At 38.1% G+C, this 21,707-nt stretch overlaps 1 protein-coding gene across 15 annotated transcripts in view; it reads left to right on the top strand.

Annotated features, from left to right (window-relative positions):
• LOC139987786 (CUGBP Elav-like family member 1-A) overlaps positions 1 to 21,707 on the top strand; it is a 354,004-nt gene that overhangs the window by 134,672 nt on the left and 197,625 nt on the right. The window contains exons 1-2 of one of the 15 annotated variants that reach the window (XM_072004474.1): positions 17,468 to 17,726; positions 17,841 to 17,945. The exons of the other annotated variants lie outside the window; for them this stretch is intronic. Coding sequence (XP_071860575.1) covers positions 17,854 to 17,945 — 92 coding nt within the window. The 5' untranslated portion in view covers positions 17,468 to 17,726; positions 17,841 to 17,853. Of the gene's footprint in view, positions 1 to 17,467; positions 17,727 to 17,840; positions 17,946 to 21,707 lie in introns of those variants that run through there. 15 annotated transcript variants of the gene reach the window in all.

Genomic DNA, 21,707 nt, shown 5'->3' with positions numbered 1-21,707 from the left:
CGACATCCAACAGGCACTCTACCACTCGTCGTATAAAGCACGGACAGTGGTATGCTAGAGTACATGTGAAATTCAGAAGGTGGGAACTAATTTCCTCTCGCCCGCCGTTGCAAAAACTGGCCTGTCCAACCAAAACACGCGAACTCTACAATAGTCTCAGCCAGAAGTCGCGAAAACAATTTCACCTCTCCATTACGAACCCCACGTAGTACAACGCGTGCTTGCGAAACGGTCGTTCTATCATTACCCTGTATATAATATATGCACCCATTGGGTGTAGGTATATAGGTGTACGTAGGTAGAAGTTCGCTTGCACGAACCGTGGCAGCGTGGACAATATAGCTGGCGACCGGCCAACGGTACCAACCCAACAAACCGACCCATTGTCCACGTTACGTGCGCCATGTCTGCGCACCAGCCCGTATCAGATTTCTGCTGCACCGGTGCGGTTCTTCAGAGGCATCTCCAACCTAAAATTTTGGGAAAAGAACGAATGGCGGCTATAAGGCTGAAAAAGTCACAGCTTTAACATCAAGCCTCGCGCTACACCAGTCTTATACGTACATCATGGTACAATCAGCTATACAAGCATCGAACGAATAACATTCGAAATTCCTTGACGACAGATGTTAGGAAAAGATGTTTCGTCTCTTTTGTTCCTTCGTAGGTTGATTGTTCCTTTGACACCTGAACATCCGATTACCAGGTCTTTTTCCACAACGCATGGCGACCTGTTCTTCAAGGAAAATAAGCAGCTCTCTGTATTTTCATCTTCTTTTCGAGTTTCTCGTCTTCTCTTCGAATTTTCCAAGACAATTTTGTTTTTCCAACAGAAGAATGTGTTTTTTTGATTGTACTTTCTAGATTAGTAGTATCGTGGATTGACGTGTAGTGTTAGGAAGCGATGTAGATAATCGATTGAACAATTAATTACAAACGAAATATTAGTTCTCAATTCCTGTCCGAAATGCATTCATCGAACCAAGAGCAACTAAATCCAAAATCTCTTTCATTTCCCGCGCTCAAACAAATTTTCATAAACAAAAAAATGAGGAAGGGGAGAAAAAAAGAGCAATAACAATAGCGATATCCCGTGTAACATGCAACGTGCTTCCCGTTTAATCCGCGCTTAATAGGCGACGTAATAAAATATTAATTTTCCGTCGTACGGGCTGCCAGTCCCTGTTACACGTTGGAATATGATTCGGCCGGATAATTACTCTATGTTAATTTCTCGATGAGACTGGATCGCGGGGTGTTGACGAGGGTACGTTCGTTCGGGGATGGCAAACCAGCAACGAGTGGAGGAACGACGAAAATCGGTATAACGAAGGGAGGAGAGAGAAGAGAAGCGAGGAGAAAGGAGTGGAGAGGAGAGGAGAGACATGGCGGCGGCGGCGGCGGCGCGCGGCCAGACACCACGTCCGTAGTTCGCTTTTTGCGAAACGCACCGCGGGGAACGTTTTGCCCGGCTAATAGCCTTTCACGAAGCGTAACTTTATTCGGCCGTTTTTGCGCCGGGGCGACGGCAGTTCGTTAATTAAAATTTCGTACACGCGAATGCGGCCAATCGAATTCCATCGATGAATGAGCGTTCGCGAAATTGACCGATCATCGAGCGAGAACGGATTTCGTGTTCGTGTGCCAGTCTCGGCTCGTCGGATATTTGACAAGGCGATCGCGTGCCGCTTGCCGAATTTTACGCTGATTTATCGTAACGTAATGAAATCCCGAGATAATTGGAATAAACGCGTTGAAGATGTCTAATCGTAACAAAATTCGTGGGTGTCCCGCTTGATTTTGAGATGAAGAGATTTTGTTGAGGGCGATGGCGGCGACTAGGATTTCTTTCGTTTACGATTTTAAGTTTGATTTATAATAAGGTGAGTTTTGCATGACCTAGGATGGAGATTCTTAATTATATGTAGGCGTTGTTGAATATAAAAAACGTCGTAGCGAATATAATACGAACGAAGCTCCAATGTTTTCTCGTTCTTTAATGAAAAACAGATAGATACAAATACGATGTACAAGATTTAAACGAAAAGATTATCAACGCGAGGGAATTGTTGTATTGAAATTTTACTTGAGGTTATTTCAGCAAATTCGAGTAAAAACTTCTTAATTACGTTGTCTGCAAAGTTCATGTCGTTTCTGCCCTACGCTTTTAGCTTTTCTTTAAGAGTAATAAATATTAGAATCAATATTTGAAGCCGCAATTCCGTTTTCTCAGATGACCAACTTTGTATTTCTGCTTGTCAAACATTTCTGAAAATAAATTGAGTCTTATAAAAATTAATTAATCGAGGAATTACGATCGATAAAATATAACGTTTAAAACGAAACGAAGGAATTTTATTTAATACGTGTATCTATGAATAGTAATATCAAGTTGCTAGTTTTTCCTGTTTGGAATAGAACTCGAATTCCCTTTGATTAAACATTTCTCAAAGCGATGTAGGGCATCGTAAGATCCCATGTACGAAAGCGAACGAGGAATGATTGCGAATCCCCAGACTCTCGTGCTTTTCACCCTATAAAGAAACCATTATGTTGAGGCGTCGAACGATATTATCTAGATGGATTCGTTCCGTACAAAATTCTTCGCGTATACGTTCGGTGCGCATATCGTTCGATTACTTTGACGTTTCTAATTATTGCGCGTTGTCAAACGATAACGCGTTTTACGAATTAACGAGCTGTCACGAAAGAGTTTTCGAAGTATCACCGAACAGACAACCCTTTTCATATGCGGACGCATGCATCGCGTGTACAAGAGGGGCTGCAAATGCGTGCCGCCATGGTTCACCATGCCTCCCACGTTGGCTTGATTGAAACTTGAATAGACAGGTAAATTAAGATTCGAACGGAGGAACACTTCCATACCTGCTCCTGACAACCTCGCTTTTCATCGTCCCGCTGCAAAGAATCGAAGCGTTCGGCTTGTTACGCATTTTAATTGCCACGTTGGCTCGCTCACGTTTTAGCGTGTTTCGTGCTTGCCGGACGATCGATCATAAAATCCTAAATAGGGCGTAGAAGAAGACGAAGAGGTGAAAATTAGAGAGGGAAAAGAGAAGTTTAAATCAAAGATGGCAGCGGTAAAGAGAAAATAGTTATTTGGTGTTACGTATAGCAAGGTAGCTGCTATAAATATTGCTGTAAATATTTGACAAGTTAACAGATTATTCATCAGTAACGCGTTACTTCAAAAACTGTTACAGTAGCTCTGTTACGCAATAGTTTGTAGCGTAGAATCACGTATTTGTTCTCGTTTCGTGTAATCGACAGAAAGAAAGAAATAGGAAGAGAGCCCAAATCAAAGTTCCCAAAAAGAGGCAAATCAGAATGGTGAAAATCGAGGAACCGTTGTTGGGAAATTGCCAAACTGCGAGGCAATATCCGTTGCTTGCCTTTGTTCTATGGCTATTGGTTCTACGAAAGTCAAGGGGAATCGGTGAATTGAAAACGATTATTATATAGATTCTCTGCGTGTCCTCTAACAATAACGCGCAGACGCGCAGGAATCCGCTCAACGAACACATTGATACAATCCATTTTATGTATAAACGATAATCTATTGCGCATGTAGCGAACCAATCTGATTCCTTGTATAATTTCTACAGCCCTTCTCTCTGGCGTCGAAACAAAACTTGCACCGGCACTGTTTTTCAGTGGCAATTTTGTTTAAAGATCATTTTACAGTTAGTTTCTTTTTTCTCCAATCTTAATTCATAAAATGTTTGACCAGATTGACCAAAATTTTTCAGCAACGTAAGAAGTCAGAATATGACGCATATGATATTTGAACGAATTGATTTTATTTCCTTTTTTCAAAATTAATTTTTCGTAATTGATCAATGAGAATACAATTACAACGAATTTTATTCGATTTTATCTGTTTTTATCCGTTCTATTCGTTTTACGATATACGATTGATGACAGTTACTGTCAAAATATATTATACGGCTATTATATATTAGTACATAGTATTTTACAATACACATAACACGCTTAGAATACCAGCGTCGTGTCAAACGATTCTTAATTAATTAATTAATTTCGTGTACATTTATCAGATTGAGTTGCCGTACTGGTAGAAACTCTGCAGACATCAGACCGCTAGATATATCGGTTTAGTTGGGCGGTACGATTCGAACTCGTCCTCTATTACTGGCGTACCAACTTACAAACAACCACCTACTCGTTGTAGTCGCAATCGTAATCGTAGCAGAACTAGTCCTCCTCGTTCTTGTTGTTGTTGCTGCTATTGCAGATACTACTAGGATGGATTATACCAAGAAACTTGAACTGTTGCGAGCAAAGTCATTGCTTTCGAGAACATCGTGTAAATTATTGAAGGAAGGTTTTGGTGATTAGCAAGGCGTTGGTAATTTTACATTTAAACTCATCGCATAGACGAATTTAACGAGAACATGAAAAGATAATTATCTTTAATTTCTTAGTTGCGTCTATTTAATACGATAATTTAATTAATGTAAAAATTACTAACATTAAATCTGATATAAATCTGATTAGAACTATGATTTCAATGTTAATTATGAATTTATTTTGGAGAAGTGCCCTATTGAAAAACCAATCACACGTATGAACGAAATGTGCGTAAATTAAATAACGAATATCAAAACTAATATTTATAGAATTGAAATGAATTATTATATGTGACTTGCAAACAAGATTTGCAAATATTATTTGAAACTCAATGCAAACTGCATTTGAAACTCAATGCAAAATTTAAATACGACGAATCAAATGGTCGCTTTACAGAAAAATATGAAATATTTTAAATAATTAAAGAATTAACCTTTTGCATAATTTGGAAAAATAGTTTACTGATTAATTCGTATAATCGATATAAAATGTTTTACTGTTGTTCTTTCTTTTGTTTTTAATAATTTATCCAATAATTTCAAATGGGCAAAAAGATTTTGTGCACTACCTAAGAGATTATAAAGTTTCGATATGTACTTTTTTCCTTTGCAACTTTTAGAAACAAAATCATATATTTTTATTTCTACCTATTTTACTATTCTCTTATCTAATATGTTGTATACATCAGTTTCATCAGGGATTAGTTCCAGCAGTTCACATTGGGGTAACAGAAAGTTATTGCTTTTTGATCGGCTCCGACATTTTCCCCTTACGCTGTAAAATGAAAAACGTAATTCTTCGTATGCTGCGATATCATAATCTTAATTAGCATTTTTATTACAATACCAATAATTTCTCCTTGAGGATCGTCATCTATAGAAGTATAGCTTTTCGATAATTAATCCTATCTTAATCGTCTTATATCTCATATATCATCGTCTATCATCTCGTCTTAACCTCTCATATCTCTGTATCGTCAACGAACCGTCGTTATATTGTGAAAACAAGCAGCTTCCCAGTATCACTGGATTTCGAATCGGTTAATTAAACTTAGTGCCTAGCAATTAGGCTTCAAGTTGCTTCCACAGCCTAATGAGACCAATTATGCTCGTGCGTCTTACATGAGATCTACTTAGATCATATGCGAGACCGTATTTCGCTACGCATTTCTTAGACATCTGGCTGTGTATCTTTTCGTATTCGAATACTTAACATTCTTTTTAATCGATCGTTCTCTCTTTTGTTTCAGGTAAGTAAATCTCACCATCCTTGGGAGCTCAACTCGTAAACGCATAGAAACCAACTTCGTAAGTAGTTGTAAATTTGCGTGTAACACAAAGGACGGTAGCGTATTTGACGACAGTGGAAAATGTCGTCACTGCAACGAAACGAGAAGGAAAAAGACGGTGCATTAAAAAAGCACAGATGAGTTGAAAATTTGGCTGTCGTTGTAATCGTCACGCAGAGCGCAGGTTTCCGCTCTGGAAAGTGTGATTCACGGGCAGTTGGCGGCGCGAAACGCACCGACCAATTGAAAAAGAAGAGGCGCATTAATTTTGAATTTTTACTTGACGCCCATTGTTCCGCGTGGTACGGCCTCGCGGCGCGGCCATTTCACTCGGGCTTCACTTTGCACCGGTGTTATATCCGTTCCCGTTGAAAAATGGATTTTACCGTCGGTCCTGGCTCGTACCGGCTGCTTCGGGAACGGGTATCGCAACATTTACGTTTGTGTGAGTGCTCGAAACCCGGCTATTGAAACAGGACAGTGCATTAGAGATTAATATTTATAAAATCGTAAATTATCGTATTTCTATGGAGTGACGTGTGGCGAAGTATCAGCACTTTAAAAAAGTCAAAAAATCTGCTATTTTTACACTTTTAGAGTTAATCGTGTATGGTTTATTAATTTGAAAAAATTGAAAATTTTCCAATAGAGTCTATCGTAACAAAACAGCTTATACTCAAAATAATTAGAAATCATTCGTTGTAACTCGCATCGTAACTAGGAACAGTCGTGCTTTGGAAACAATATTATTTACAAGCCTAACTTTCTTTACACAATTTTTTCACTTTTGAGGCATGACATACCATTAGAAGCTTTACGACATCGTTCTTGGATCTGTTTGTACATACATACATATTACATCTACGTAGGTCGCTGGCACGGCGCGTTACGACAGTACAGGCTTTAAAGCAGTAGGCTATAATCCTGAATGGTTAAGGGTGAACATAACGATGCTCGCGTATCCTCGTGGCGTAAACCGAAACACGCTTTAACCATCCATTAAACCGGCACGTCCTTAACTCGTTGGACGAGCGATTTTACGTGCGTTTGGATTTCCTGTTCGTCTTTTGTCCTGTAGTCGCGGTTAAGCAACGATTAATAGGACGTTTTTACCGTTTCGGTATAATTAGCTTGTACCAAATGGCCTTAATTTCAGATTTTATCAATTTCGTTAAAGAATGAATAAGTCGTATTATAAATCAACCTTACAATAGAGTATTCTTAGTTTAAATCATAATCTAGTTCGAGGAGCTTTTAATTTTCCATTTCTCTCATTGAAAACTCTATTTAAACGCTGTCTTGCATTAATTTGAAAATATGGAGAATACAGAAGATCACGAGGTTTTGTTCTCGACATTGTACGCGGCAGCAGTTGCTGGTTTAAAAGAATTGCGACTAATGGTTCGATCGGTCGAATCGCGTTCTCATCGCGTGCACTTGAACGCGAGATCGCTCGTGCGTCTAGGGACAAACGTTTCGCCTCGCGTACGCGCTCGAACGCGCTCTCTCGTGTACGTACACTAAGCGAGAGTTTTATTAAATTCCAATGGCTGGCCATGGAATGAGAGAGAAAGCTTTGTACCGCTCACGCATCCCCGACGACTGCTCTGAACGCGTCATAAAAATAAAAAACAAAAGAAGCAAGTATGAAAAAAAGAGAAATAGAGAGGGAGCCGCGTGGATACCTTTGAAACTGTAAAGGAATTGATACGTAGCGCTCGGCGAACGTCTGGTAAATGTGATCGCCTCGACGCTGAAGAATTTATCGCATTATCGATCTTTCACCGTTGTCCGTTCTCTCTTCTTGGATATCGGATGCGCGATTAAGCGTTTGTTTCATGTTTCTAATTCGGTTGAGCTTATTTCCGAACAAAGCGCGGTGGCGTTCAAATTTTGAAATTTATTTGATCCACTATCTTTGATTATAGTTATAGATCCACTACATTTGATATATTGATTTTCTACATTGATTCGCAACAAAACAAAAATTTCAACTTTTCGTAAAGAAAGGACATAACCTCAAAAATCTCTTCCATTTCTTTTCCATTTTCGAAACAAATAATCATTGGAAATAAGCGTTGGAATCACAAGATTCCAGTCGAGCCGATATTTTTCTTAGGACGCATTTTCTTTTGGAAACAATGGGCAGAAGCAATCACGAAAAAGAAACTCGTGCTTACGACTATAGTAGAGAACAGACATCCTCTTGGCGAGGATGCAACGGTACCACTTAGCCAGCTAGGTTTTAATGTTTACGCGTAAGAAGTTCGAGAAGGTCTTAAGTTTTAAACGCTTCCTTCGTTAATGTTTCAAGTAAAATGCTCATAACTTTGCCGCGTGAGCGACCACGTTTCTACGTTCCTCTTAGAGATAGTCACCGAAAATATTTGTCCGTTTTAATCGCGCCTGCCCCCTAAATCTTAATGGCGTCGTTACGCAACAGCCAACGCGGCGCGACATAGCTTCTAGCCGAAAAACTTTCGACCGTTTAATTAGAAGAGATTAGTATATCGAGATTCACAGATTGTTTAATAAAACTTTGATTACCAGAAGAATTATGAAGTTTAGTTTTATCATGACCACGCTTGTTTATCACTTCGCTATGGATCGTGCTTTTTAATTACGAATCTCAATGTACAAGAAATGTATGTTTTTAGAAATCCAATTTTCCGAAAAGGCAAGTATTCTATCGTTTCGTATAAAAAAAATGCAGTATTCACAACACACACATTTTACTATCCTAAAACTGATTAACGGGACTAAACAGCGATCGAGGGACAAACCTGTTCTATAGGGACAAAAAGTGATGATTTTCCTGTAACCTCGGGATAGCGATTACGTTGGCGCGTGTAAGTACGAGCCGTTAACGTATTAGCCAAAGCAGTGATCCGCGCCAAGGGGTACGGAAGAGGTAAACCTTTCGCAGGAATCTAATAGAGTTACCGTCGGGGTCCGAGGATTACTGGAAAATACGTCAGACCGGCTAGAGCTGGCGCTGCATTGCGGTGCATCCTACACATAAACGTACGCACGTGTTACGTACGCACGCATGAACACATGCGTGTCAAACGTCTATATGAACGATGTGTGTGTGCGCGCGTGCGTGCATACGCGTATGTACGCGTGTATACGCGTGTGGTGGAACGATGCAACGACAGAAACGCAAACGTGGTTTGCTCGTCGGTGAGGGTTTTATCGGCGGATTAGCATTGCTTTACATAGTTTCGAACGGGTTTGCATAGATTTCAGACCACCGCTTGCCACATGCCGCAGAAGAGCGGGTAGAAGCTCAACAAATCCGCAAACCGATTTTCAGTCGTTCTAGTCGGAATCTTCTAATCTGCCATCCGAAGCACCTATCTCACTGGGTCTTCCTTCTTTCGTGACGTATAATATTGCGCATCTTTGAGCCTAATTGCCTGTCCTAAATAATAAGATTTAGCGATATAGAAATATAGAGATTTTACACCTTCTAATTATATTCCGATTCCGTGTTTATTAATATCGTAAGATTTTCGCTTTGCTATTTAAGAAAAGTTGGAGAGGATGAGGTTAAGATAATCGTATAATTGAACAACCTAATATACTTGCATATATCGTGGGTTAAAACAAATAATTTGATTGGTTTTTGTGAAACTTTTTCAACGAATCCTTCAAAAACGAACTCCGTTTAAATAACGATTCGCTGAAAAATACATAGCTACTACAAATTCAACAAACAACGAATTAAACGTGAAAACTGAATTCCCTTAGGTATTAATCCAGTGTGCTTAATGAAAATACGATTTACACCGAGCTAACGATAAATCTTCTTTTTCATTACGCGGTGAGACCTTTTCGTGCACAAAGGCAGCGGTAGACCAACAGGGTTCAATGCGTAACGAGTCCCAAAGCAATAAATATGGAGCACAATGGATATTAATTAAAGTGTATTTTAATAGAGGAACAATTAAGAAAGTGGGTCGCGTGCAGGTCGACGAGGGGATGAAAAGGGGTGGACGGGGAGAACGCGATTTACGCCGCAAAGGAGGAGGAATAGCACGCGGCAATTTTACATAGTGTCTTCCATTACCTATTTTCAGCGGGATAATAGCAGCTCCTTTAATTAGATGTGCAGCGCGATCCTTTTGTCCTTGCAAAAATGAGTCGACCTGTTAGATCGAAGAAGGATAATTCCTTTCTTGTACATGCGTTTTGATCAATGAACCGATACACGTTCTTTGATTTCTCTTTCAACCAACCATGCTACGGTATGGGAGAAATTCTATGATTCTACCGTATTCCGTAACGTGTGATTGTCCGTTTGACGATGGAAAATATACAAATGATTTATTACCGAATCTGAATTGTAAGCAGGAGTAAGTAGAATCCGCGCGAACGTCATTTGCAAAGAACAACTTTAGCATCGGAAATAAAATAACACGCAAGTGCAAGGAAACTGTAAAAATACACGGATAGGTAAGACGGCGAAGAAAATTCGAATCGTGGAGGAAGAGAAGCAAGAATGGAGCGAAAGAAAATAGGAAGCGAGCAAACGAAAACATTTGAATAGAGGTGTGTCTTCCGTTCGTTTCGCCGTAGTTCCTAACCGCCTGAAGAGAATGCCTCTATACTGAGAACAGTTTTCAAGTAAATTAAGACAGAAGGGATTGGAAGTTTAATTGCATGCAACTCGACTCACCCCCGAGTCTTCGTTCTCGTTTTTGCTTATCCTGCCTTGACTGAATCAACTGAATCCTTAGGCTGGCCGAAACTCCAAATCGGCAGACACATTAGAAGTTTTCCAAGAAACGCGCAAGAAAATAGAATAGAAAGTAACAGGCATATAAAGAGGGGTAAGGGTATTAAATAAAGACGGGAAATAGCGGGAAATAGATGGGTTGAAAGACAAAAGAAGTGGCAAAATGCCGCTTAATCCGTTGATTATATGTATACTTTATATTTTGACTCATTTTAAAGCGCATATTTTGTGCAAATTATGCATTTATTTACGATAATACGTTTGCGATGCTTAGATTTTGTAACTACTATACGTATCTTTTTCCCAAATATGAAAGGGAGTAAGGGAATATATAAAAAAGGATAAGAGAAAGGCAGGCGGAAAAGGAAACGTAAGACTTAAAGAGAGAAAATGCACGTAAAACTAAAAGGCCGATAAAATATAACAGAGAACGTAAAATGGGTTAAAAGGAGAAAGAGGAAACTTAAACGTAAAGTCAGTAGGATTCGTGAAATAGATAGAGGAGGACGAGAATTAGAGACAAAGACAGAAATGGGAAGCGATGATGTCAGAGAAAGGGGGCAGCTGAAAGCGAGAATTCGATGAAGTTCGATAGAATGTGGAAAGGAGAAAGAACGACGAAAGGATAGAGCGAGTACCTAATAAGAATAAAACCAGAATTATGCAGGTGCCGGATATCCGATGTAAAGGCTGGGTAGTCGAGTATTCTTCGGAAAACCGGTCCTTTAGCCAATAGACATCTAGGATTTCCTGAATTGAATGTAAATTACCTTTGCTCTGTTCACAAAACGGTGATCTATCGTTAAGCTTTTGCAAATAGGATCTACATTTTTTGCAAACTTACGCTACTTTTATTGTTTTTTTTTTTTATTTTGAAAACGATTAAATGTTTATAAACCGTCTTTAACAAATAAGTTCATTCTAATTATTTGTCGCTCAAACGGATATCCTATGTAAGATATAAAGAGAACTAAAGAGAAAACAAAAAGAGGAAAAGAATATTAAAAATATGGTATTAACGATTTACCTCGTGACGCGTCGACGCGAAATGCGGTATTGTTGACCGTTCGTCGATGTTACCAAATTGTGGTAAGCCTGAAATAGAATATAGCAGGCGTTAGACAGTAATCCTATTTAGTTAAAATGCACGAAATGACGCGTGATTAAACGTGACGAGAAACGAGATACGTATGAATGCCGATGAAACGGATTGATGGGAGGTAATTGCAAGATAATGGAATGCCGCCGCGTTTTTCGCCCGCGCTAAATAATTTGCCATTAAGCAAATTTTATAATACGCCTCGCGGATAATGATAATGAAATTAATTGTATTGGATATTTCATATTTAATTTCAATTATTTCTTCCTAGTGAACGTTTACGAGCTTGATTCTGAAGAAAAAATGTAACTTTAGCTACTAGTTAGTAACTACATTTAAGTATAGACTAATCTTTACCTTTTACCGTTTTAAACGTTTAAAAAATAGAGACAATAATTCGTATACAATTTAAATTTTTGACAAAATGTAAATCGATTGTCTTAAATTTTTATTTGTTAGAGTTTAAAGGTGGAAATTTTAAGGGATTATAAAATGGGAAGTCTAAATAGAATCTAGATAGTTTTGAAATCTTTATTCGTTTCCTGGAATAATTTTTTGGTCAATGTAGGTATCAAAAGTTGTACGAGATAGTCGTATTCATAACAATGCTGCATATTTAGAAAGTTAATAAAATTTACTTGGAACGGAAGAAGCTTTGAAGATACTCGCAGTAACGAAGTTTTAGAAAGTTTCATAGGGACGATACGGTAAAAGTGTAGCTACTGCATTCTTATCGGTAATTTTCGTTTAAAATTTGTAAGTTTCATTTTCGCGTATCTCTTCGGGAAAACTAGTTGGAAACTTTTTAAACCGTGGTAACCGTCGTAACAAGTTAATAAAATACTTATCATAAGTGATAATTAGGTTGGGTAACTCGACAGTTGTTATTACCCAAGTGTCGTCGATACCGCGAAGATTTTAAAAGAAAATTTTGAATAAAACCAACGTTTGTAACCGCTGTTTTTTTTCTAAAGAAACTCCATTAAAACGATCTCTAGTGATAAAAATAATTTCGTGACTTTAACAAGCCTGTTCTCCCGATCGCTGCAACAAAGTGTTAATCACGAATCGAAAGGTAACCACAGTAACAGGAAACAATAGGATCCGACGAATAATGCGATCGCTCCGTTCCTCGACTCTCTCTCGCTGTTAGCCATGACTTGATCGATGATCACCGATGACAAGCAGTTTCATGCGTGCCGCGTTTGCATACTTGACAAATTAATTGGTATACATCGAGTGTACGCGTTACTCGTATTTGCGCAAGCGAAACACCGCGTTCCATACGTTACGTTCATTATTACTCGAAACCGATGTTTCGCCTCCCTGCACGGTAGCGTCGTATTACGCCTATATGTGTAGGTTAACCCTCACTTTTCTCCATACTCACTTGGTCGAAAAGATCCAGTTTGGAAATGCTCAGACGACCGTTAATAATATGCAAACAACAGTAACGACATGTTATTCATTGTTTGGTTACGTTACGTGCCGTTGATCTACTCCACATCGACGCATGGAATATCGAAGTTTCAGTATCGAAATGGTCGTGATAAATCATTGAGGATTTATTGCGATTCTGGCTCGAACGTATTCGATCACAATGGAATATTATTTTGATCAATGTTAATTTGTTGATCATTATACATGTATAATCACAAAGTTGTTGTTATATATATATATTCTTTTCTTTTTCCTTTTTCTACAATTTTATATCATAATATGTATTATAATTTTGTGAATGTTATAACCGTGATAACACGCGTCGATAATTTTGCATAAAATACAGCGCGAAAACAAAATAATTCTCGCTTAAATTTAATAAAACATCTTGGGAAAATTTGTTACGTTTGTTACAGTTGTAGTGGAATGATTTCATCGTGAATTTAATTACCATGATAGGTTCGATATTTATTAAAACACTGTCGATCCTTCTTTGTGTCGAGTTTCAATTTTATTAATCAAAAAACGTGATCTATATAAAAACGCGTTGTTCTGACACATACGCCGATGGAAACAATATATACATATCGTGTTGGTGTACTTTGATTCATTGTGAATGCCACACGAATAGAAACATCGAACCATATTAATCTGCATCTCTCCAATATTATTCATGTTTGTATTCGTTCTTTCCTGTAATCTGTGTTACAGAAAAACATACACACATATGAAAAATATCAATATCAGTAATTTCGTCGATGCCTGTTTCCACTGTTTTTTATTTTTGCCTTTAATTTTAATTAACCGATATCCTATTTGGAAAAATTCGTTTTTTTTTTTTTTTTTAAAGAAAAGCTCGTCCACTGACGATTTTAATATTTATTGATATTACTAATGTTTCAAAATTATTTTTCAATGTATATTATTAATTTTCTTTGTATATATTTATATTACGTATTTCACAAAGAAATTTGGCAGCAAAATGAAATTCTTCGTCCGAAACATTTTTAGTTTGATCGAACAATTTTATATTGACGCACTCTAAGTGATATTTACGATTGTATCCCTATTTTGCGATGGTTATGAAGGTTAAAATAAATTACTCTGATATTTGTAACTGTTATTTCATGTTCCGCATTCTCTTCTATGAAAACTTTATTTCTCCATTGGTACTCGCATAGTTTACCATCCGAACTCCTCGATTGCAAGCACATTCGTCCACACCTAACTCGATATAAATTCCAGACGGAATGAATAGAAAAGAGGAGGATCGTCTGTAGGAGAATGGGTCACGGGTGTAAGCAAGCCTAGTCGGTGTAAGGATAACAGGGCAGAGTAATAACAGATCCAGGTTTTCGTTTCGCGGTGTGCGCGAGTAAACCGTGCAACGTTGCGAATGAAACTTTCGTCGCGCTCGAAAGCCAATTTAATCTTCGCCTTTTGGCAGCGTACTTCCTTTTGTAATAAGTTCTCGTGCTGGGGCAAAAATGCGATGACGCCGACAGCCAAGAACGAAAAGATGGAAGGAGAGAAGAAGGTAGCTTCAAAGAAGGAAAGCATTACTGGCTAGAATTAGAGATCCTCGGAATTTTATTTCTTAGTGGTGTCTTTTCTTTCTCATTTACCTAGCGTTTCCTCTTCTTTGTTTCTCCGGGCCATGCATAAAAATGCTTTCGCGATATTAACGAATTAGTTGTAACGCCGAAATTACAAACGGTTTGGCGTTCTTATTGCTTGAAAAAAATAGGGAAGTTCGAGTCAGGGCCGGCTTTCTTTACAAGAAAGGCTGAGAAATTCGAGTTTCGCTATTTACCTTCAACTTTCCTTCCTCCAGTCACAGAATATAATTTCGTTCTTGACTTTTACTTCTCTTTTCGTGAAATCTTCGTGGCGGATCGAAGGGAATGCAAATAAAAAGAAAAGGAAATTGCTGTCTCAAGAGAATAAATACGATTGTTTATATGACGTAACAAACGATTCCTTAAAAAGTGATCTAAATACATAATTTCTAGCGTCTTGCTCGCAAATGGTAGTCATACGTATGTGTACTTCGCCACGTATTATAAAGTCAAAATAATTGATTGTACAAACTGTGTCAACGATATTTCAAACACATACTTCCTATAATTAGTCAGGCATTCGTATTAAAGCACTAGCTGTGCGCGATCGAGCACGATATCTTTAGGAGGAGAAGGAAGAAGCAGTTACGTAGCGATGGCAGAAAAACTGATTCTTTGGCATCCGAGCAAGCCAGAAGCTCGTCTCCTTCACCCTCCATTTCTCGCTTTCCTTCCTATTGCTCGACTTCTGAATTCAGTATCCTAACGTTTTCCTCAGACTGTTCGCGCTCCGAAGAGCCGACTTGCTTACTCGAGGAAGAGGCGAAAGGCCGTCTTTTTGCGGCTCTTAAACTTGGGCTACGCTTTCCACGCCTCGATGCTTCAAATGGAATATCAGTTTACGCGCGAAACCTGCTTTAGCTTCTTCTCCCCGAGTCGAAGTTCTCCTTTTGTCCATGAACGTCGACCGCCCACTCTTCTGACCTTTTGCAAATTCTTCCACCTCATCCATTTGATCGACGCTTCGCCCGATGTCTTTGTGAAAAAGTGTGAACATTTTGGACAGGATATTTTTACATGATACTCTTTTGTAGCATTTTTTAGCTGGTCTTTGTGGTTCTTCGTATATTATGCTGAAACGTATACACATTATCACACGTATAGGTGTATATACATTTTTGTTACATTTTTGTTACTTATTACAATTGAAAATTTCTATTTCAGAATAGCTTGGAATGGTTTTACATCAATTTACAATCATAATGAAAGTTCTCATATACGCTGCAAGAACATTCTCCTTAGAAAATTCAAAGTTAATTGGAACGTAAAATTTTCTCAAATAATACCACTGTTCGAATTACTCTAAATACAGTTCAAACAATCACCTGTTTTAATTTAACAAAATCTTCTCCGTTTTAATTTATCTCTGCTGAACTAGCTACAATTACAAACTCCATCCAACCCATTCAGGTTCAAATTGCACCGAGTATTCTTTCCTCATTCGACGTTTATTTTTTCCAAAAAATGGAAAAGTAAAAGAAGTAAAAAAAGAAAAGAGAGAAAAAAAGAAGAATTGCCTATGTTAGCGGAAAGCAGCCACGTTTTCCACGTAATTATAGACATACAGAGGCGAAGGTAAAGTAATCGTTAACAACCGTACCATTTGTTAGGGCAATTCCGTTCCCGTTTCTCAAATGTTGGGAAATGTTAATAATTTTTTTAAAAACCGGTCCGCGCAGAAACACAACGAGACGAAACTTCGTACTATACGATAGTAATGTTACCGTGGCGTACACTGTTTCTAAAATAAATGAAGTATTAAATTCATTCTGCCTGTCCGTTGGTCGGCTACATATTAAAATTTTCCACTACAGCTAGCCGCGCGCACGTGTCTCCAACACGGGGGTCGAGGAAGAAAATAAAAGAAACCTGGGAATTCTCGCGTCCTTCGCGCCCACTTATTCTTCCGTCAAAATAATTAAACACTAACAAGGCAGCCACTCGTATAACGCACTGATAATAGGTAAGCCGAAACTGCATTCTAAATAAGGTGAATAAGATACGATAACGGAAGAAATTCAAACACGTGGAATATTTTTATATAAAATGCGTGTTGGTTACGCTGCATGCGAAATGAATAATGCTGGATAATCTAATTTAGTTGTTAGTTTTACCCCTTGTTAGTTTCTCATTTCCTTTTTTTTTTCTTTTTTTGTTTGTTTTTATATTTTCTGAACAGTTTTGTTGGCTGAACAGTTTGTTTCTTGCACAGAGGGAAGAGGATGAATTGCGTTGAAATAGCTACATTATTCAGGTTATCTTTGCCGTTGAACAGGAATAGATGAAATAAAATTAAATCAGAAGTGGGAAAGATTGGGAATTTCATTGATATTTCGCATTTATGGAATGAAACTTTTTCTTATTACTATTTATTTCGATTTTACTTTCCTCGTTGTCGGGAAAATGGGGAAAGATTTGTCAGTTTTATGCCTTTTAACGTCTCTTTAGAAATGCAACTTGTGAAGCGTAGTAGCTACATGCCTATGGAGAAAATCTGTATTTTATTTAAAACTTCTTCAGAAATTTGCGATAATCAAGATGTTGCATTTACAAAATATCGAATGTATTTACATCACAGAAGCGATAAATATGTTAAACGAAAATTATATTCGCGTACGCAATTACGCTTTAAATATTAAGAATAACAACGCGATTGATAAAAACGATAAAAACACGCATTTTACTTACGTTTTACTTCGTTCGATAAATGTTGGTAGCTCAGCTTTTTTGCTCGAATTCCTACCTAAACTTTCGAGCAGTATACACAAGTAGTTTGAAAACATTCACAGAAGGACAACGTCGAGTAACGATAATTGTTGTGATTTTGCTTATACCGATAGTAACATCGATTTTCAAGGACGTAGCTTGGTCGGATCACAGGGATCGTGTGTTTCCCTAGTCTTGTCGTATACGTCGAACGATACGATCGTGTTTCAAATTGAATTGAATCGCGGTCGGGCTTAGGTGTCTTAACTTCCGTCTACGACGCAGTCTTCCATTTTATTGTCCGTTTGGAATCGCAAACGCAGTTTGATAACCGTGTTGACGTGATTTCGTGTTTTACGAACCGTGTTCTTCCGTGATTTTTATTTGTGAGAGCGTCGTTTTGGAAGATTACAGATATTTAGACATTGTTGCTAATTTCTGGTAAGTAGAGGAATTATTTTACGATAATATCGTATCGTTAGTTGAAAATTGAGGTCGTTTTTTTTTATATGTATATTAGAAACTTTATTATATTGAATTTCGCATCGATTGCAGCGTCTACAACAATATGCAGCAACAGCAATTAATACTCGACTATAAGTTGTTTAACAACTCAACGCTTCAGATCGATCGGAATAACAATGTGCAACAGACAAATTGGTAAGCGCAAAAAGCAATTTTCAAATTAATTTTTCTAAATTCGTGTCGAGATGATTTCACCGTTCATCCTTAAGAAATATTCTAGAAAGAGATATATTTTTATGTTATAAATGTGTCGCGATTACTTCAAAAGGACATTTCTAAGAGAGTCGGTAGCAAGAAAAAGTTGTTTATACTCGGAACGCACACTAATATTCTAATACGACTTATGATGGTTAGTTTGCCTGCGTTGTGTACGTTTCTGAGGTAACTAGAAATTTTGAATATTTATTATAACTATGAAAGGTATCTTAAAGAGGGACGAATACTTATTGTTAGTACATTGAAAGTAGTATTTATCAAAAAAATATTCGTATAAATAACTTGGTAGATTAAAAAAAAATCGAGTTATCGATGGAAGAAATCGGGTGGGACTGAATTAAAAACAATGAAATAAACGAAATGTACATAACGAGGCACAATCACGACTTCGCTGAACTTTCCTTTCGATGAGGCTCGATTTGAGAATTGGTTATAGAACTGCCTTTATCGCTCAGCTTTTTTTCCTCTGTGCTCAGCTCTTTTTAATTGGTTGCCTCTCCAAGCAGTGTCTCTGCAGCCAATTAGTGCCTTGCGTAAAGTGCTCTAGTCTACTCTTGCGATTAACGATTTCCCTGCTTTGAATTTACCAGAAATTGCTACCAGTGTCAATTCCCTGCTTTCCGTTTTCAATGACCAATAGGAAAATGATCGTATTGACCGCTGATGTCTCAAAAAGTTATTCTAATCCAATTTTCTTATTTCCCTTCGTATCATTCTCACGATAAGATTTAATTTTTAATATTCGATTAATATTTTAGTATCTTTTCTATCGGATAAGGTAAAAAATCTCGTAGAATTTCTTACAAATCTTGTCATACATAAATCAAAGTTACGAGAAAAGTAATAGCGGCAAAAATCCCTGCATATGAAAACAAAATGATAGAAAATTTAGCCAGATTCTTAAAATCGCGGTATAAATCGATGAGTATTCGCTCGTTTGTGTTCGTATTTCTTCTTTTACGTTCATCCCACGAAGTGTAAGAGTCGTTAGAGTTTTGCATCACTGAACTTTGTTTTCCATTTCTTCTTCTCTCTCTTTTTCATTTCCTGTTCGGTTCTCTATTTTTTGCTTCTCCATTTCTCTGTTTTGAGCTGACCGAAAGTTCAATAGCGTGTGCAGCTTAACCGAGTTACGCTACGTCAACAGGGGCCGCTAACCTACGCATCCTGTAATATCTATCAATATCGATTCGAACAACAGTTCTCGGTGGTATAGCAATTTCCATGAGAGAAACTGAACTTTCAATTTTCGCCTGTTAATTTTCGAGTTGCTTGCGCTTGATCGGTCGTACGAGCTATACTCGATAGGACTTGTACCACGTTTTCGTGTTCGATATTGCTTTATTATATGGCATGCAGTCGAAAATACTGTACAGGCAGGCAAAAGATTACTTCCCGCGCCAATCTAAATAAAAAAGCATAGAATAGAATTTCTTCACGCGTGGTTTATTTTTGAGATTTGTCACTCTGCTAGCAAACCAGCAGGGTGTAGCAAACCAAAGTATAGGAAGAAACATCTATATGAAACATTTAAATACGCACAATGACAAACGCTTGATCCTTTTCCCCTCCACCTTACAACGACAATACACGATATACGTGACAAAATACACTATCTTTGAACACGATTTGACATTTTTAAGAGCGAAAAAATTTCTTGGAAAAAGAGAACGCATACGCGTAGGCATTGCCATGAAAACAATTCTCCGTTCGTCACGGTCGAAAAGCTAGAACGATAAAATTCACCATTTAATTAGTTAATTAACGAGAAACGGGTGCAGCGTCCACCAGCTTCCCGGCTCCGCATTAACGAACTTGTCGATGTGTGCCGCTAAGCGAAGCGAAGAGTGGAGGTATGATATCAGCTCTCGGTTATCTCTTATTTAACACCATTGTGTCTGGCCGGGTCGAAGGGCGATAACGAATCAGTTCCTAGCCGATCCGACTAGGGAAGGAACAAAATTGAACAATGCCGCTCCAGACACCACCATGAAGATCCAGTAATTGAATTACACTCCTATAACCGCTTATCGCCACTCGCTTTTCCACCATCTCGCGCCATGAGTATACATTTAGTTTTTAGCTTTTCATTCCTACGTATCTGACGTAGTCTAGAATGTATTTAATAAAATTATTTGTTCGTTTTCTTTGGAGAATTTCTTTTTGCGGGGTGGTAGAAATTAACGAAGCGGAACGTGTATCTAGAAAGTGAACTATATTTTGTCATTTGCACCCTGTCGCCTTCTACTTTCGTTTTAGAAACAAACGTTTATATGTACCACTGTTCCATCGAGCTCCTGCGATGTAACCACCTACAATTTCTTTCTCTAAAGAAATTAATAATTTTCTGCAATTTTAGTGACCACTCACGACTATCAATGACAACCAATGACCATCATGTTGTTACTATATCAAAAATAGCTTTATCATTCAACGTGAATTTAGACATGTGAAAAATGCTAAATAAAATTTGTTACTTAAATGTTGTTTCTATGCGTGCGTCGGCTTTTCTGCAATATATCCTCAACTCAGCTCGTCTCTCCCTCTTTGATTACTTTGATTTGAATCGGTTTTCTGTGGGTAATTATCGCCGATGAACAAGAGGATAACGAACAACTTTTTAGAATGCGCCACTACGAGCTGCGATGAGACTGCGTCTAACGAGTGTCCTTTTTTCTGCCGCTTTCCTGTCTAGTTCGTTTCTTGATCCGTTTCAGTGTACCGAGTCGTGATCAATGGATTTTGTAGGGAAAATTGAATTCAGTACCTTCGAGATTCCAGCTTTGTGCTTTATTATTTTTTTTTTTTTTTTTTGTAAGGTATACATTGTTACAGGAGATTTACGTTGTTTTTGATTCTTTATTTTATTGTATAAAACAACAATAGTCAAACTTCAAATTTTCACGAACAAATTTCCTTGAACTGTTGGCATCAAAAACTTGGCACAAGATCATCGGAGTTCCCGAGCTTGCGGATCGGTAATTATGAAGCGCGAGCTTCGCCCTTCTACGAGAATGATCCGAAGGGTTGCGTACGGTAAAAAGGGAAAGGTCTGATGTTGAAGATTGCAGGCTTAATCGGTTTAATTAACGAAGAGCAGCGAGGTAGTGTTGGTGAGTGACCGTAGTACTGGTCGCTGGACAGCGGCGCGCGAATTTAACCTCAGCAGAAATTCTGCCCCAATTACCGATCGGTAATTGGACGCCGCCAGGCGTATCGCTGCCGCGAACGAGCTCCCTGCGATTATCGAATCTTCGATCGCCGCGTTCCGAATGTCCGTCCAACTTTTTGCGAAGGACACACCGTTGGCTTTACACCACAGAGGAAATGAGACGCTGTCGTTTGTTAAACAGTTTCTGCTCTTCAGAAATCTCGGCTATACCGCCTCCGTTATAAATTAATCTCGATCGATATCGCTGATACGTAGGTCACTTGCAAAATTTACGAGTAAAAGCGTCAAGCAGAAAAACAAGGGCTCTGGTCAAATGAAATTTCCATTCATCGATCTACTTTATCTGTATCTATACTTTATCTGCTTCTCCTTGTTGATAATTAAAAAAACAAGTGATCCATCTCGAGACATTTTATCCTATAAAATGTCAACATTTCTTTCATCCCCTTCTTCCATTCTAGCTTCTTCTTTTCTTCCCTTCTCTATTTTCCTCTTTTGGTCGCTCCTTT

This window comes from Bombus fervidus, chromosome 5, assembly GCF_041682495.2.
Source record: "Bombus fervidus isolate BK054 chromosome 5, iyBomFerv1, whole genome shotgun sequence".
In the NCBI taxonomy this organism is placed as follows: Eukaryota; Metazoa; Arthropoda; class Insecta; order Hymenoptera; family Apidae; genus Bombus; species Bombus fervidus.
The sequence above is the reverse complement of the archived record's forward strand: the minus strand, read 5'-3'. Positions and strand labels throughout refer to the sequence as shown.